Source organism: Caenorhabditis remanei, chromosome III (assembly GCF_010183535.1).
Source record: "Caenorhabditis remanei strain PX506 chromosome III, whole genome shotgun sequence".
Lineage (NCBI taxonomy): Eukaryota > Metazoa > Nematoda > Chromadorea > Rhabditida > Rhabditidae > Caenorhabditis > Caenorhabditis remanei.
Window position 1 is genome coordinate 7553389 of NC_071330.1, and position 17946 is coordinate 7571334.

The 17946-nt window shown below is 36.7% G+C and overlaps 8 protein-coding genes across 8 annotated transcripts; 4 read left to right on the forward strand and 4 right to left on the reverse strand.

Annotated features, from left to right (window-relative positions):
• Positions 1-239: 239 nt before the first annotated feature.
• Positions 240-940, forward strand: GCK72_009759 (uncharacterized protein; the record flags this gene model as incomplete). The annotated part of the gene is made up of 3 exons (XM_053727521.1): positions 240-367; positions 412-646; positions 791-940. The coding sequence occupies 3 exons, from the start codon at positions 240-242 to the stop codon at positions 938-940; spliced, it is 513 nt and encodes a 170-aa protein (XP_053587098.1).
• Positions 941-5849: 4909 nt separating this feature from the next.
• GCK72_009760 (uncharacterized protein) lies at positions 5850-7228 on the forward strand (the record flags this gene model as incomplete). Its single annotated transcript, XM_053727522.1, has 5 exons — positions 5850-5967; positions 6014-6077; positions 6635-6762; positions 6810-6907; positions 7037-7228. The coding sequence occupies 5 exons, from the start codon at positions 5850-5852 to the stop codon at positions 7226-7228; spliced, it is 600 nt and encodes a 199-aa protein (XP_053587099.1).
• Positions 7229-8193: 965 nt separating this feature from the next.
• GCK72_009761 (uncharacterized protein) lies at positions 8194-8619 on the forward strand (the record flags this gene model as incomplete). The annotated part of the gene is made up of 3 exons (XM_003113194.1): positions 8194-8332; positions 8383-8486; positions 8536-8619. The coding sequence occupies 3 exons, from the start codon at positions 8194-8196 to the stop codon at positions 8617-8619; spliced, it is 327 nt and encodes a 108-aa protein (XP_003113242.1).
• A 96-nt stretch (positions 8620-8715) lies between these two features.
• On the reverse strand, positions 8716-10647 carry GCK72_009762 (uncharacterized protein; the record flags this gene model as incomplete). Its single annotated transcript, XM_003113022.2, has 6 exons — positions 8716-9051; positions 9096-9356; positions 9409-9866; positions 9916-10111; positions 10420-10588; positions 10634-10647. The coding sequence occupies 6 exons, from the start codon at positions 10645-10647 to the stop codon at positions 8716-8718; spliced, it is 1434 nt and encodes a 477-aa protein (XP_003113070.2).
• A 328-nt stretch (positions 10648-10975) lies between these two features.
• Positions 10976-12590, reverse strand: GCK72_009763 (uncharacterized protein; the record flags this gene model as incomplete). Its single annotated transcript, XM_053727523.1, has 8 exons — positions 10976-11050; positions 11100-11237; positions 11282-11433; positions 11482-11692; positions 11744-11903; positions 11954-12102; positions 12151-12516; positions 12570-12590. The coding sequence occupies 8 exons, from the start codon at positions 12588-12590 to the stop codon at positions 10976-10978; spliced, it is 1272 nt and encodes a 423-aa protein (XP_053587100.1).
• Positions 12591-13385: 795 nt separating this feature from the next.
• Positions 13386-15490, reverse strand: GCK72_009764 (uncharacterized protein; the record flags this gene model as incomplete). Its single annotated transcript, XM_053727524.1, has 6 exons — positions 13386-13586; positions 13632-13781; positions 13829-14079; positions 14127-14224; positions 14941-15152; positions 15206-15490. The coding sequence occupies 6 exons, from the start codon at positions 15488-15490 to the stop codon at positions 13386-13388; spliced, it is 1197 nt and encodes a 398-aa protein (XP_053587101.1).
• Positions 14440-14881, forward strand: GCK72_009765 (uncharacterized protein; the record flags this gene model as incomplete). The annotated part of the gene is made up of 2 exons (XM_053727525.1): positions 14440-14708; positions 14764-14881. The coding sequence occupies 2 exons, from the start codon at positions 14440-14442 to the stop codon at positions 14879-14881; spliced, it is 387 nt and encodes a 128-aa protein (XP_053587102.1).
• Positions 15491-15996: 506 nt separating the features above from the next.
• GCK72_009766 (uncharacterized protein) lies at positions 15997-17495 on the reverse strand (the record flags this gene model as incomplete). The annotated part of the gene is made up of 4 exons (XM_053727526.1): positions 15997-16331; positions 16419-16983; positions 17031-17299; positions 17438-17495. 4 exons carry the CDS (start codon positions 17493-17495, stop codon positions 15997-15999), a joined length of 1227 nt encoding a protein of 408 aa, XP_053587103.1.
• Positions 17496-17946: the final 451 nt, after the last annotated feature.

Here is a 17946-nt window from a genome sequence, read left to right on the forward strand (position 1 = left end):
TATCCGAGAGGAGTACACAAAGGATGGTAGAGTATTTCTACCAGCGGTTCTTCGGCCATTTTAATATTTCTGATTTTTCTAGCTCTTTTTCTTAACTTTTCTCAATTTTCATCTCTTCTAAATATTAAGTTCAATAAGGCCAGTCATCAAAAAATATTTAATTTTAAACTGTTCGTCTGCTAACTGTCAAATCCATCTCGTAGTCTCTGCTCCCATTTTTGTACCAGGTTATTTACAGCATGGCGACTCGTTTCGTGAAGTCCCTTGTGAATCGAAATCCACGTAACAATGAGCTCATGGGTAGACAAGCTGCTAATATTGGATATCAATTTGAGAAGGACAAAAGTGCCCGTAGCTATATTTATAAGTAAGGAACATTTCACTAGTTATCGAGCGATTCATGGCTTTCAGAGTAGAATTAGTAGAAGGAAAATCCCATCGCGAAGGCCGACTTGTTCATTATAAGGATGGAATCGTTATCAGTGCTTCAACAAAAGAACCATCAATTGCTAATCAGTTATATAGTAAAACTGACACATCAGCTGCATTGAACATTGGACGAGTTCTTGCTTTACGTTGTCTCCAGTCTGGAATCCACTTTGCAATGCCTGGTGCAACTAAAGAAGCAATAGAAAAAAGTCAACATGTAAGTTTTTTTCACTAATTGCTAGATCACAAAAAATTGTGATAATATCATTCCACATTTTAAAACTGGAACTATTTTGAATCGTTAAAAAATCAAACTGTTTATTATCACAATATTTTCACAAGTTTTAATAAAACTTTTTAGCAAACATATTTCTTCAAAGCTCTGGAAGAGGAAGGCCTCACTCTGAAAGAACCTGATCACATTGAACACTCGTATGAGAATGACAAATCCTTCACCTGGAAGCGATACCCACTGAAGCCAACTAGACAGAATAAACTCGACGAGCTCTAATTGTTCTGCACTTTTTAAATTGTAGCTATAGTTTATGTTTTCCATTGTTCTTCGTTTCCTTTTCCACTTTCTCTTGTTCTTGTTTTTAAAATGAACGAAAAGTCTCTTGGCGTTTGGCAACTGAGAGCAAACGAATCTATTCAGAATTACACCCAAGAGCGTCGTAAGTACCAGAAGTTTTTTTTTGTCGTTTTGTTTTAAGTAATGCATCGAGATTTCCTCTTTCCGCCTCTTCTTTTTTCTCTGAACAGCGCCCATGGGCTAACATTTCTCCGCATCGTTTTGGTGAAATGACGAATGATGTGTCGAAAGTTTTGGAGGCCACCACCACCACCAGCCTGCTTCTTCCCATTGTAATATTCATGGGTGCTCGGCGAGCACAGACGAAAATGGATGGACGAGATATCAGGGGATTCGATCTGACGAAAACCCCTTTTTCCCATTTGGATTCTTTTTCCCCCACCTTTTCGCCAAGATGAGTGTTTGGTTCTTATTTTTAGACTGCGAGTATTTTATACAATCAAAAAAGTAGTTTAGTTTTCGGGAGTTTGGGAAATTTTGTATTCGAGATTCACATCGAACTCCATTCTCGCAGAAATCTACTTCGGTTATCTAATGAATATGTTTCAATTATTTCTCTCCTTTTCAATTCTTTTCTCTTTCCAAACGGATAATCCTGCGACTTCTTATTTTGTTTTCTCCAAACTCTTTCTCTTCCAAATTCGTTCAGATTCCTTCTAACTTGATTATATAATTTCCCACTGACTTCTTCTCCTCTTTCTTTGTTTCGAAAATAGTAAAGAAAGCATCGAAAACCAAAATAGAATGAGATAAATGTTCGTTTTCTCATTCACCTCAATCATCTGACCCCTCGTTTGACCAGCCACTTAAGTCCTTTTTCCAAAATCTGATATCCCTTTCTTCGTATCGAAAAAGCTTCCCATTTCCCAATTCTCAATTCGAATTTTGCTCTTTTCCCTTGACTGAATTTGCACAAAAAAACGAATTTTTTCTCGTATATTTGTCACGTCTTCTTCCTTTTTCTTCCTTCTGAATTCATGAATAACTAAACAGGATATGAGTATTTATATTCAGATATTCTAGAATTATATCTCATTGTGTCGAGACTAGTCTTTACTCTGAAAAAACGTGTGAATCTGAAATTTTCGGAAGTGAAACATGAATGAAAACACACAGTATTTTTGAACATTTTCCCTATTATTATCAATTTAAAAGTGGAAAATGTCTCTTTCTTAACATAATTCTGAAAATACCAAATTGAAAAAATATAGCAATGGGGTTACTCAGGTCATGTAAAAATGTATTTTAATACATCTTTTTCTCCCATTTTTCTACATTTCTCCCCAATTTTTTGACAGTTTTTCTACATACGCATGTCGAAAAATGCAAAAAAGGGGAAAAACGCTGTTAGACCAACGGTAAACTGAGATTTGTAAAAATAGTTTCTCGACTCTCGTGAATAAGAAAAAAAATGTATTAAAATACTTTTTTACATGACCTGAATAACCCCATAAAAGTACTGTAGAGTGATCGTCTAAAACCAAACACTTCTGTTTCCAAATTTGAAATTGTATTCAATTTTTAGATTTACACAAATTCAGTCCAGCTTCCAACTTCCTTTCTCTGAAGAATATGAAAACCACGGAAAGTATTTTCAGTTAGTGACACACTAGTTTTCTTTGAAATAAGGATTTCTGAAATTACTTTTACTCTTACAAACTCCCTCTTTTTTCAACTACGTTTTTAACCTGTTAAATCATTGAGCTCTATTTTGTTTCTTTCGGTTTTCTAATCTCTTCCACATATTCTTGCTCCATAATGAATTTGTTTTCCCTTTTCGCAATAATTTTTACATCAAAACTTGAATATGGACTCATGTGGAAACTCATTCGGTTTTCCGTTTCCGAAAAAAACAGAACATGTATTTATAACTGGTATACGCTCTCAATTCATTGTGCAGTTCTCTGAAATTTTCTTGCTTCAAATGCATTGTATTCCCTCTATCAATATTCCAAAACTCATATTTTCTTCAGTGACGATGGCTGAACACGTTGCATTGGAAGATATAACAAACTGTCCAATTCATAATATTGATGAGGATAACAATGTTTTCTCAACAACTACAACTCGTCCATCTCGTACTGAACATCGATTGAGGTTATTGGCAAAAGTAAGTTTATATCTCTGTTCATCGGTTTTTTATTCTTAAAACTTTTTTTTTACCTTTGTTGTCCTCCTGTTCTCATTTCTGAAACAACATTTGTGGCTGTAATGAAGCTCAATTTCTGAACAATTGGTAAAACAGGCTTTAAATTCTAGATACACTTCAAGCTTCAGCTCTGACCTTCTCCATTACGATTTTCGATTCCTTCGTATTCCCGGAAGGAGAAAAGAAATGGAGTCGACGACTCAATTCGATTAACAACGTCAATTATACTCCAGAACTTTTCTGAATAGGAAGGAAAACTTCAATTTGAAAACAATTCCCATTTTTCCTGGTTTTTGGTGTCTTTTCTCATACCAGTCGGTTAACGCAGACTAACGGCTGCTCAACCTCTTTTCTACACCACCCGTGTTGAAAATTTGAAGAAATGAATTCATTTGAAGAATGAAAATGTTCTATAATTATCTCCCCCGTGAACTCCTATTTCCCTATTTCGGAAACAAAAGCCACTGAAAGGCTTGAAAACCACGTTTTTTCACCTAGTGACCTAGTCGAGATCTATTCTAACTAAAAAAAATAGACGGGCATCATTAAGAGAAAGTTTCTGATCTTTTGGTCCAAATTTGAAGAAAATCGGTTCAGTAGGAAGGGCGGTAGGATCGGCGACAGACACACAAACATACAGCCGTTTGCGTTTGTTAATAGTAAAGATTTTATCCAGAAGTTCCATGGACATAAAAGGAAATGCAATGAACGTAGGTACCGAGACGTTCAGTTATTGAGTCAGTTGTTCTTTTATTTAAAGATTTCGAGAAAAAACAAAGAATGAAGAATTGTTACAGGAAGAGAAGCGTCCATTTGTTCTTGTTTTTCCTTTTTTCCATTCGAATACCTTCCATTAAATTTTAATTGATTGTATGTCGCTCTATTTTCATTTAAAATCCACATGATTTTCAATTCCTTTCATCTGTTATTCGAGTAAAAGAGATACCTGAGTGGAGAGAAAAAGAAGAAGAGAAATGAGTTCTTGTTGGTTGGTTCATTGGCTCTCAAGTGATAAAACTGGCCACAAACGAGATGAGAACAACTCTTTTTCTTCTCCTGGGAATTCAGTTTCTCGTGACAAAGCACACTCAAGTATTCTAGTTTCGAACTTTAAGTGGCGCTTATCTTTCATTGATTGCTTCCATATTGAAAATTCAAAGAAAATGTACAATTTTTATTTCAGAAAAAGTGCATTCGATTTCATTAAATTTCATCTGTTTTAATGAAGAAAGAACATCAAAAAGAAATAAAAATGAGTCAGATGTCCTTTCATCTTCATTCTCTTCTTCCTCTTCTTCAATTTTCATCTTTTGGATTCTTTCTGATTACCTCTTCTTCCTCCTACACTCATTTCTTATTCCCTTGTGACAAAGCCCTCGGGTATAAATAATTTCAGAAGGTTCACCACTTCCTTACTTTTTTCGAAATTTCAAGTAACCACCGACCGCTCCGCTCCGCCCCCACCGAAAAAAGGTTTTGACTCAAAGAAGAGAGAATACAAAGACACAACAATCAACCCCTTTCGTTTTCCATGTATTTCATAGTCACCGCCGTCATTTTTCGAGCCGCTGAGCAATTATATTATGTCTATTATGAATGTACTGCTCTTCATCTCTTCTTCTCATACTTCCTCTCTTCTTTTTCATCGCGTGCTTCTACTGGACTTCTCTCAACTATAAATGATGATGTTCGATGAGCAGAAAAGTTTCTTTTTTGGGATAAATAGAGAGATAGAGCACTCCCGTACTAACTCACTTTTTCAATTTGACCAGAACTTTTTTGAATTCGACTGGTGGGTAAATTTCAGCCAATTATGAGGATCTGCATAGATTTTTTTCTCGTTCTGAATATTTTCGGGGGAAACCCAAAACTCTGACTGCGAGGTAAATTCTAAAGGTGTCGGCCGAGTTCAATATAGATGTGCAGATAACGAATGTTTCATTTTGGGTAGAAGAAATAATTGATATCAAGGTTTAGCTGGTTTCAAAACCAAATTTTTTCTTGTGATTAGCCCAAAGTGAGTGTTAGAAATCAAAAGAGAAAAATAATTATTCTGGAAATGTCAAACATCTCCAACCAATTTCTCCTTTTTCTTCTTCTTCTTTTTTCCTTTTCTTACTTCGTACTTTAATTGAGCCCCTTCTCCTCCCCCACCTATTCTCCACAAAACGACTTGTGCTTCTTTCGCCAGCAATTTCCGGAGCGAACATTCGAAGCACTCTCTCTGAATTTCTCCTCGTTTGACATGATCTTTTGTGGTTAAAGTGAAGCCAAGTTTTCCTTCTCCAAAACGAGAGTCCAGCCTCATTTTTTCTCTCTTTGCACCTTTTGAATTTTTTGAAGTTGTGAGTTTGTACAGGTGTTGTTAGGATAGGTCACTCTCTTCTTTTTTTGAGTTTACATTTTCTTAATTGCCATTTTTTGTTTTTCTCGAGCTGAGTACGAAAAAAGTATTATACATGGTCCTGCACACAATGAAAAATCTCAAGTATACAAATCAAAACGCGATTCATCTCCAATGGAAACATCATTGACCCTTCTCTTCTTCATCCATTTTACGAAATGTGACGTTTCCATAGAAGTGTCACTTGCAGAACGACTACTTTCCGCCCCTTTCCTTTCGCTCTTTTTTCATTTTTCAATTTGTTTCAGAATTTCAAAGATATTCGTTCGTCGTCTATGGCTTCATCTAGTTCTACTGCAATGCGTCCATTCGGAACAGCTCGTTTGACACCTGGAAGAGCCACAGGAAGACAACAAACCCAACAACAAATTAGTACACCTGAACCAATGATTGGTAAGATATCACTTCCAAATTTTCTGAAATTAATAATTCATTCCAGCCATTGCTCTCTCGGATATGGAATATCTCATGAGATCGGCCAGATCGAGTAGAAGTTCTGGCAGGTAAGACATCTAAACTGTTTTTCCTAGTCGGTATAGCAGAAGAAATAGAAATGAAAATATGAGGTAGTAAATTGAGTGTTATTGTGCAAATCTTTCCCAATTCCTAGAAACTATTTTCGGGGTTTCTACCAGTCAAAAGACGTTGGGACAGCCCAATTGATGTCGTAGAATAGAACACATGGCCTTCCAGACCAATTTTATGATGATGTAAAATCTCAATTAAATGTATTTACTTATAAACATCTTTGATTCTTTCCACCTCCTCCTCCGGATACCAAGAGGAAAAGACCAGAGCTCGGCGAGCAATTTTGTGTTAAATTGTCGCGACAAACTGAATTGAGAGGCCTCTTATTTTGTCTCCAATCCTCCACTTTCCAAAAGTATTCGCTCCATTCTCCTTTTTTTCTATCGTCGCTATGAATATTTATAACTCGAAACCAACATACCTCATTCCTAACTTTTGTGTTGACCGCCCTCTCTCGGCTCTGGACAGTTTTAGGTATTAAAAAGTTCTATTGTCTATTTAAGATCTTTAAAAACGAATAGTTTTCTTTCAGATCTGAACGCCAACCAGGATGCACTTGCTGCTGTCATATCGCCGCAGGGGTTACTGTAATCCCACGTGTCGCCCGTTTTTCGATTGAAGGGGGACTCTCCACTCACACTCTTATGAATCATTCGGATAGTGAGTTAGTGCAGTTACAGATAAGAAAACGAATGAGGGAATTTCAGATCGGATAGCGGTGAAAATCACTTGCAGTGACAACAATATGTATAGAGTTACTCCCGTTTATGCAACTGTTGAACCAGGACAAAGTCTTCCACTTCATGTGAGTTATTATATAAGGGGATTGATTTATGGAATGAGACAGATAATACACATAAAGTAACTGCTAAAGAAAGCAAACATGTTCTGCAAAACTGATTTCCTACTGATTCTTATTGCTCATTGATTTCAGATTGCTCGAATCACAAGTGACCTAATAAAACGTGATCGTCTCTGTGTCAATATCCTTGAAGCAGATGGAAACAAAGAAGCAAGAGAAATCTTCAAAAAGAATGCGAATACGCGTGCACCAGCTTCAATAAACATGGCCCTTGAGGCAACAAATGACAGTCAGAATCATCATCATCATCATCATCAAGAATAGACGAACATACGTATTCAATTTCTTTTTATTCTATCCTTCTCTTATCTCATATATGTTTCTCTTTTCAAATAAACAAAAATAAAAGAATTAAAGAAGAAACCTCTGTTTGCTCAAGTACTCAAGCAACTTTTAGAGTTTTTTCTCCGTGTCAAACCACATTATGAATCATATGTGTCATTTCAACAAAAGACTATTAACCGCCTTTTTATTACAAATTCGTCATTTTGTCAGTTCTAGAAAACCTTAGTGTCTTTGATAGAATCAGGAGAGAAACTTAACAGAATCTTGTCCTGAACCTATGTTTTTGTAGTTTTGTAGTTGGATTCATCGAGAACGTTTTTATACTCGAAATCCGTTATAATCCATCGAACTGTCATGATCTTTTTTGATGTGTTACGGAGTTCTGAATACATTTCCCCACGTTTCCATCATTTCTCAATGTCAAATAATCCATGTTTTTCAGTATTTGCATTTTATTCGATGATTCGGAAAACAGAGGGAACGTTCTTCTAATCACCTCATTCTTTCATCGAAAATTGCTTCCAACGGTTTTTCTAGCATGTTTTTTCAAACTCAATACAGAAAAATAACTTGTACATCAAGTTTATCCTATTTTCCGTATTTGTTAAGGCGCGGGGCGAGGCTTGTCCGAAAAATCAAGGTACCTTTCTCGAAAAAGACAAATTTTCGACTATGATTCAGAATTAGAAGAAATTTAAAAAAAAAAACATTTAAAAATGTTCTTTTTTTTTATTGGTACTTTTTTTGAAGACGGTTTTTCGAATTCCCAACAAAAAGTAATGAATAGGATCTAGACAAAAAATGTGATAATTGCGAAGATATTGAATCTCTCTATCATCACCTGACATTTACTTCCTGCTCTTCTTTTTCTCTGATTCTCTCTTGCTATCTCTGTCTCCTTCTCATATTCTTCTTCTTCTTGATAATTTTCCTCTCATTCCAGAATGAATATTTTCTACATTTTTCTGATTTTTGTGGTCATTGCATCTGTTGATTCTGTCGCCTCAAACAACATTTTCTCCTCAATTTTCTCTTTCGGCAAAAAGAAACCACCAAGTACCCCTGCTCCAAGCTATTCAAAAGGTTTGTTCTTACTTCAAAGAGATCTTTGACATTTCCTTCTTCTTCTTCAGATTCTTCCTCCAGATGCAATGTACAAACGTCGCAATGCTCGGCTTATGAATGCTGTAATTCTGACCAAACATGCCTTCGAAATAGATGTTTCCCCAGACTATCAGTGAGTTTTTGATTATTCTCCAAGAAAATTTAAAAAGCGAAACGTTCAGAACTGTCCAGTAACACGAGATCAATGTGGAAACTCATGCTGCAAAACATCAGAACAATGCCGAAATGGAAGATGCAGTCGTTAATTATTTGTAATTATCTAAAACTAAATTCTTTAACATAAAATTATCAATATTCCCAGCAGAGAATTGAATATTTCATTGGAGAAAAAAAGATTTAAATCATTTTTTTGGATTTGAAAGAAACGGAACTTTCAGGAGAGCCTCATTCAACATAGCCTTCAATTCTTCTCCATCATTGACCAATTTCAGTTTCATTCTCAAATAAACGAGTGCTGCTCTGATAGCATATGTGTAGAACATGCTCATTGTGAAGACATTGGCACGTTGGTCTCTCATTTTCTTAAATAGAGCATCACAATCAGGAGTCTTTCCAGCCAAAACAAGTTCAATGATAACAGAAGTGAGAATAACTGTCGCTGACCGATCAAGTCCCAAATCACACATCACAATGATAGGTTCTGATTTATCAGGTTTTGCGATGAGTGATCCATTATCCTGAAATTTTATTTTCGAACTGAAAGTGAACAAAAAAACAATACTTTGAAAGGAGCTCTGACCAAAGCAAGAAGCTTTTTCTCTTCGTTTGGAGTCTTTTTCCATGGCCACGTAGTACAATTGAACACTCTTATATAACTAGCTTCACTACATTCAGCAGCTACAATCTCAACTGTGTACATGCTCATCCATGTCTTATTCCGTTCGTCGATTTCTACTTTTCGAGTGTTGATTAACCAGTTATCCAGGTTCATATAGTGATCGGTAGAGAGTGGAAAAAAGGATTTGAGTTGGTTTGACTCACACTAAAATACATTTTTATCATTTTTATCATAACGAGGCGTTTGAATTGCTTACACGAATCGAAGTGGTCATGATCTGATCTCTTGTTTGAGATTTCTGTGACACACTCAATGGAGTTCCAGTTGAAGATTCAGGTGTTGACGAGGCAACTGGTGACATAGAACTAGGAATTTTACTGAATTCTTCGATTGCCTCATCAGTGAATGGTTCGAATATAGTGATGATTCGGGATACTCTTTTCTGTGAAACCATCCTCCAAAAGTCATGAATTGTGTCTTTCAATGGGTATTGAGTCAGAATATATTCAGGACAAGATGGATCGAATCTGATATGACTTGCATTAATATATGAATCTTTTCCAGATACATCTATATGTACACGTCCATTATCATTCAGTTTATATTCTTTTGATCTATTCTTCGTAATATTATTTTCCCAATCAACAAAGGTTTGATTAGAAGGAGTGTACTTGGAGAGACGTTCATCGAAATATGTACTCAGACTGGATTCTTCTGAAAGAATGAGGTCAACTTGAACTTAATTTCAGAAGTACCAACTTACTCATATCAAGTAAATATCTACAAAGACCCTTGGCTGCTATCAAAACTTTCGCTGATTGAGTAGTTTCTTTTTCTGTTTTCTCTGCTGATTGGGGTAATTTCTTCTCTCTCGTTGTTTTCTCTTTCTCTTTTTCCTTTGATTTCTTCTTATTTGCCTCTCGACTTGCAAGCTTTTTTACTGATTCTTTCACAATATCCTTAAACAGTATCCTTAAACAACTATTTCAGAACTATTTGTTTTCTCGAATGAGATCAACGGAGAACGTTTGGTTGGAAATAATGGAAAATCCTCTGGGAGATAAGTCTGGGATCCAGAAAAAGGTAGGAAAAGGTGGTTTCGTTGTCGAATTCCACGTGCCTAATGAAACTTTACATTCGTTAATTTGATTGAGAAAGTGCATTCATATTTTGTTGCAATAACTTATTTTTAACCAGTGACTTATCTCCCCTAGGACTTCCATTTCTACCCGGAAGTTTTTCCATAGATTTGTGTCAAAAAACCAACATTTTGGAAGAAGTTCCATCCTCCTTTGACTCCTCCAGTTGGTTGTTCTTTTGATACCGGCTCTTTTGACATTGGACTCTCTTTTGCTGGTTCTTGCTCATCTTCATCCATTGTATCATCGATTCTCTTTTTCTTTGAAGGTCTTGGTTTTCCTTTCGATTGTGCTTTGCTAGAATCGTTTTATAAAATGACGCTTTTTGTTCTGAAAACTCACTTTTTCTTCGTCATTGTTTTCAACTTCTACTGGTGGCTTATGCAATCTAACAATGAAACCTTGATCATTTTTTGACTGAGAGTAACCTTCGTGCAGTTTTTTTTTCCGGAGATGACCACGTGAGGGGTTACGGTTTTCTCTCCGTAATACTTTTTAAAATTTGAGAATTTTGAAGAAAATCGTCTCTTCTGGGTTCAACATCAAAAACAAACCTAGATCTCTGGGCGAAATTTACTGGAGATATCAGCTGATAAGAATTCATATATCCAGAAATGTACAATATTGAAAAACGCAATAACATGAAAAGTGTACATGACAAAAATACAATTATCACAGGATCTGTTACTCATCGGAGAACGAGTTGACGTGTTTCAGAAAGTTGTTGAAGTTGGCAGTTTGTATATTAATTTTCTCAAGCTGGAAATTTTTACATTTTGTTACGTGGTTGAAGTTTCACAAACAATACCTCAGTCTTCAAATCCACTTTACAGATATCAATATCTCCAGGATCTGACATATCTGGTGCAGTTTTCAGTTGTTTCAGATAGTCTCCCAATTCATTTCCGAGACTTGGTGCTGCACCAAACTCAGATAATTGGTTGAACTGCAAATAAATATTTGATTAGAAAAACGATGAATAGAACTAACATGAACAAATGAATCCTCGCTGAGTTCCATAGAATCAATTGGCAATTCTTCCTCTTCATCCTCTTCGAATACAACTTCATCGATTTTCGCAGCACGAAAACTCTCGGCCACTTTCTCAACAACAGGCGCTTCTTCGGAAGGTTTTGGAGAGTCTGAAAATATGGGTCCTGAAAAGAAAATTCTGAACAACCAACTCTTACTTAAACTTGTCGAAGATGCGTTTTTCTTTGTTCCATTAGCTGGATTATATGCAGATTGGAGAAGATTTACAAATGGGAATGAGTGATTTCGGAGATCTGCTAAAGAAGGTTTGTGATCGTCATCACATGAATTCTGAAGATCCGAATGGCGGGAATCTTCACTGGAAGTTGATTGTCCGAGTATGAAACGAGGTGCGGCTTCTCGAGACATCTGGAAATATTCGAGAGTTTATAAGTGTGAAGTAAACTGAGACAAACTAACCGAACTACCTCCACTTGTTGCTGATTCAACACTTCCACTGGCTTTTCTTTTTTTAACATCTGCAATTGGAATACACTCCGAAGTGGCTTTATTTTGAAGAGATGATTCATCTACTACTGTTTTATCACCATCTTCCATCTCGTTTTCATCTTCAACTGGCCTGAAAAAGTGTATTTATGTTTCTCAGAATCTACGAAATGACACTCATACGTGATTGGTGCAATTTCAGGCTCCTCGAAATGCATAGAAGTCCGATAATGAAGATCTAGACTGATCGTTCCAAACTTCGAAGTGAGTTCTCCAATCTTTCTTGTCTTTTTTCCTTTTCCCATGTCTGATGAAATGTCATTTTCGAAAACCTGAAAGGTTGACGTTAAGAAAGAGACTCAATTCAGTAAATAACTCACTCTATACATAATCACAAAAGTCTCTTGATTTTGTTTCTTAACGTACAATCGGTGCATTGGTGTCATTCTTGCAGAAACAATTACAGATCGAAGAAGTGTACTCATTTCATGATATAATTCAGTTCTTGTACAGTCTTCAGAACCTTCAGAGGTCGTCAAAATCCATGCTTCCAGTGGAAGACATTGTCCACTTGGTGTATAAAGAAGAAATTCAAGTGTCAATGTGCTCAGTGGTGGATAGTTTTTGATATTCGATTTCAGATAAGCAGATATTTCACCAAGCTCATCGACTCTCATATTGAACCAATCCATTGTATTTATACAATATGGAGAGCATTTTGATTCAACTTCATCACCCAATCTCGACTGAAAAAAAAGAAAATTATTGATTCCAGAATAAACGAAAATGTATCGTTTACCTGGATGAGAGATTGAACCATACGGACTGAAAAGAATTTTAGAAATTTCTTATAACTCAGAAAGTCTGCCTCCATTTTAGAAGTGTTTATTGATCTGAAAGAAACCAAATGGTAGGTGGTCACATGAGTAAAAGCGGAGGAAACAGTAGATAATGAAAAAGAAGAGAACGCAGACATAGGGGGTGAACCGGAGAAGAAAAAAGAAGACTTAAGTGGCGATTGGTCACTGAATTTGATGAGAACTATTTTGTTTTAATAATGCAATAATAATAATAATAATTCCAGTTTGTTTTTCTCACGGACCGTCAGATAAAGCTCGTTTTTTTCTCGGTCGGTATCGAAAGATGCAGTAGTAATCAGGGTCTTTATGAACAACTGACTATCGATCGATGAGATATAGGGTTCTTCAATTGTGTAATGATTTTCAAGACTCTCACATACTGATGGTTACTCTGAATCAATAAATAGGTTGTCAGATGCACTATTTCACGTGATGGCCGAGAACCAGTGGACTAGCTTTTGCAAGAAGGGGGCAAGAATTGGAAGAGTGTCTCAAGGCGGATCTGAAGTCTTGTGGAAATCAGATACTTATCGGTTTCCAGATTGTGAAATGAGTAAAAATACTGTTCATGCATAAATTTTTATTGAGTTAATTAAACGTGGCACTTGAAAGAGCCGGACTACGTCAAAAACTAATAATGTATCACAGTTGAATGTTACGAGCATTTGGCAAGTAGATAAAGCCTACAGATAAAAAGACAAGAAAACGCAAGTATTGACAAGATTACATGGGGAACGAAGATTATAGATCCAGTTTTAGGGTTGCTCAACAATCTGAAAAACTTTAGATAGTCCAACAATACAGTTCAAATGACAAGCAAAGTATCCGAGACGATAGCTTCCAACTGGGATGTCAGAGAATTCACACGCAAGGAATTTCTCGCCATCAATTATTTGTTCGAAGCAAGTGGCAGCATAGATCCAATTGGTAGCTGTAGTGCAGTCGTCGATTGTGGCCTGAAAATAATCATAAACCATTGTGAACTTTAAATAATTGATTACCGGAAAAACCCCAATCCAATCGCGATAACTCCCATTTTCTTTATAAAATTGAGCGTTAACTTGGAATCTTCCGACTAATGGGACTGATGTGTACCAAGTTGGAAGATGTTCGAAGACTACTTCCCATTTTGGTTTCGGAGCTACTGGCGCCTATAATTCAATTCAGTTATTATTTCTTAACTTTAATTATCACCGACCGTAACCCGGAATCCCGCAATGACAGGTAAATGATCACTTGCTACGGCCTTTTTATTATTGCAATATGACAATTCGGTGATTCCATCTCCCTTGTACAACACCCTATCAGTCCACGAAGGAACTCTCTTCCCATCTGGTTCTGAAGTTCCAACTAACATTCGATAGGTCGGTTCGAAAGTTATCGATTGTTCACGGAAACCAATGAATGCATCACGCTCAATCATTGTTCTTTTAAGTTGTTCTCTGCTGTCTGGAAACTGAATATAATTGAAAAAGAAACAACTGGAAGGAACTTACCAAGAAGTTCCAAGTGAGTTCCGTTTTTAATCTTTTGAATTACAGTATTCATGTCTTCTTCCACACGAAAATTGAAATCTCCGAACCAGAAGGCAGCTCTAAAAGTAGATTTTGAATCTAATTGTAAAAAATTAATTTTTGTTTCAAGTTTTTGTTGGTAAAGAAAGAACGAATAATATGAGTTTTCACCGTGAACAGCCTTGATTTTTTTATCGAGAGGTCATTGGTCAAATGCCATAAAAGGGGTAGAGGAGAAGCAGACAACAGTAAAAACTAAAATTTGACAATCTACTCGAAGTGCTCCTCAATGGTTATGATGAAGACCGTCTCAAAAGCTCGGAAAAGTAGAATCCGAAGCACCCGCCGATCAACTAGCAGTCGTTCGTCGTCTAAACGTGCCACTTCTCCATCCGTCGGAGAGGCCGGTTCAAAGAAGAATGTTGCCGGCCTTCGTAAAATTGGTGCTGTAACTCGTTCGCAACAGAAGCTTCGGGTGGAATTGGGAATCTCAGATGAACCGAAAAGAAGATCCCTGACCATGAAGAAGGCGAAGAAAATAAATAAAAAGGCTGCACCCATAAGGTATTGTTTTGCTTTTTACTATGCATGTTTCTCTATATTTTTACTTTTTTTTTAGAGGAAGAGCCGTAACTCGTTCTCGTTCCCGTTCTGCCTCTCGTTCCGCCTCTCGTTCTCAAAGCCAGAGCGGTACCAACAAAAAAGAAACCAAACCGAAGAAGACTGTTAAGAAATGATACTTACACGAGATGATAAATAAAATATCTCTAGTTCTCACGATTTCGTGTTTCCTCACCTCACACTTTTATCCTCAGGAAATGAGCATATTCTGTTAGTATGATACTGCTCGATTCGTTTGCTGTTGTGTTCGGGTCCATGCATAAAATGGCTGACAACGAAAACAATTGAATAAGGACTGGCTAATTGAAGGCGAACACCAATTGAACCTTTGTGTCCGGTCAAACCGCGGAACGTATTGCGTTGGAAACGATAATCAATTCGTTTTATCTGAATATTCTTTCGACTATTTTGATTTTTTGGTACTCGAAGTGATCTAATACCTGACCGATAAGTTGTTTTCTACCGAATATCAAGACTTGGTTTGTAGCTTGAAATGTCTTTCCCAGCAAAACCATTCTTGTGTTTTTATTCACCCATGCAGCAATACTCTGAGCCCAAGTTGCAATCGCTCCTCCAATGGTTTCAGCATGAGCTACTTCTTGCAATCCAATTCCCACTAAATGCGTCTGATCGTCAATTGTACCATTCAACATGTTATGAACAGCTTCTGTATTAGAAGACTTCATCGCCAAGTTGTAAGTGATGATATTGATTTTCCAATCCATTTTATTAGCTGTGGAATGATTGCTGCTTTTACTAGTTAGTCACCGAGTTATAAGGGTTAGAAACATAAAATATGGCATTATTTCCAATTCGTTTCAAAGATGCTGAATACAACTTGATGGAATGAAAACGCCAGATTCCTTTATTAGGGTGGGAAAAATTGACGAAACCAGATTTGATAAACATAAACCATTGACATACTATATAAAACACAGAATGATGCTTGCTTCAAAGAAACATGTAAAAATTCAGAGGGCACAAAAGACAGAGAAAAAAACATTTTGAGCGGATATTATGATTCGGCGAATGTACAGGCAATGGTGACATGACTAATATTATGGAGAAAAAGTCTTATTTCTGACTAAAAGAGAAGGTGAAGGAACTAAGAATGAAAAGGAACCCGCGAAAATGAAAGAGATGAAGAATTGACTAAAAACTATACAGGGAATGAACATGATGAAGGCACAAGTTTCAAAAATGGGTAGATTTTATACCTCTCCACAGATTGTTACTTTGCACTGCGACGTAGGCGTTTCTTCGCTGGCGGGGGTGATACCCTATTGGGAGCCAGTGAGGAGTCATCATCTTCTTGATCTGTTGTCAAAACAGCTTCGAGCAGCTCGTTTGCCAGTTCGTGCCTGCTTTTCTTCAAACTTATCCAGTCCTGAGTTTTTATAACTACTCGATGATGGGTCATGAGAAAGCGAATCACTGCAGACTTTAGATAATCGGCAGTATAAGTATCGGAGAACATGGCGATTTGAGTGACGTTTTTGAGGTTGATTGTTTGTGCGATGAGACGTTCACATTGATCTTTGAGCATCAAAACTTCATATTTGTCGGCTGAAAATAATAACATGACTTTTTGTGCCACGTGACAATAAATGAGATTCTAATATTTTAAATGCTTGTATTCTATCGTTCACTTACCTATGGCCAGGATCTCATCGATGTTTCCTTGTGACTCCAGGGACTCAGTGGCTCCAGTATACATGAACTCGACCATAGCTCGCACGGAATCATACTTAGCATCTTGTATGTGTATTTCGCCTTTCTGCGCTTCAATCATCGAAGGTGACGAGAACATGCTTTTGAATACGGGTGAGTTTTGACCAAGTATGCATCGATGTGCTTTTATATACTTGTTGCCAACGTGAATCACACAATCGGTGAACAGTTCATCTTCCCACATGTTTCTGTTATTCGTACGAACAATGACTTCTGGCATATCTTCCGGTTCTTCAGAGGAAACATCTTCTTCAACGACTGGTTCTACTGATATTTTCGATCCCGGTGGGAAATATTCCACTTCGCATATCAAGAATAGAGTTCCATCAGAACGGAGTGCACCAGCCATCTTGTCACGGGTAACTTGAAACTTTCCACGCCCTTGCTGATTAGTGAAGTCCTTCGTATCTCTGCACACGCTGACTCTTTGGTTATTAGCATCGAGAGCATAAATTTGAAATTCTGTCATTATAGGTTCTTCTCCGCGCTGAAATAAAACAACTACTTATTACTTTTCAACGTGAGTAAACTTACAGCTAATCCAACTTGTCTCAAAAAGAATGAAACATGATTCATATCTTCATCGCGTTTTCCGTTTGGATATACGTGAAGTTCCCAACAAACGGTGGGGGCATCTGGGACACTGAACATTCTCGAAATGAGATTTGAGCCATTTTTCACTAATTTCATCAATTTTTCGAATTGCTCGATTTTCCATTCCAATTTTGTTGAGAGGGCTGTCACTCGCGTTGCTTGCTTCGAGACAACTTCTAACCGCCGTGGCTGTGGAGGTAGATCATCAGCTGTAAACGGAATAAGTATTTGTATACAGACACTATTACATTATACGATAAAAACATTATTCAACATAAACCTGTTGATATGAACCAAATATAAATACGCAGCCAAAATATTTGGTAAAAATAAAACATTTTTCTTACCTCTGGAAGATGTGGAGCGATTTAGGTCGATTGATGGCCATGAAGTTCGAGATGCCATTTAAATAAGTGAGCAGACAGATATAATGTCTTAGTGGTAAAATGCCCGGAACAAGTGAGAATTGACTGAAATAACAACAATGAACGGGTTGATACTCGAAAAGATTACAAAACAATTTCGCAATAAAGGAACATTTCGAAAGTAACAGTAAGAACGAAATTCTCTTACTTTTTTCGAGTGAAAAAAGAAAATCAGTTGACGCTCTGAATTGATAAATGACATATATATATATGATTAATCGATTTAAACATGAGACAATTGTGAGAATTCTTTTCAAATTTATTTTTAATTCGAAGTTCTTGCAAATTTCTCAGAACTTTCATCTATCAATAAAATGAAGAGGCGATTAACTATCAGTTCATACAGAAAAATTTGAGACAATTCCACATCCGGTTTACTTCAGGTAAGATTTCAGTGAAAACACATGTGTTATAAATATGTGTCACATGAT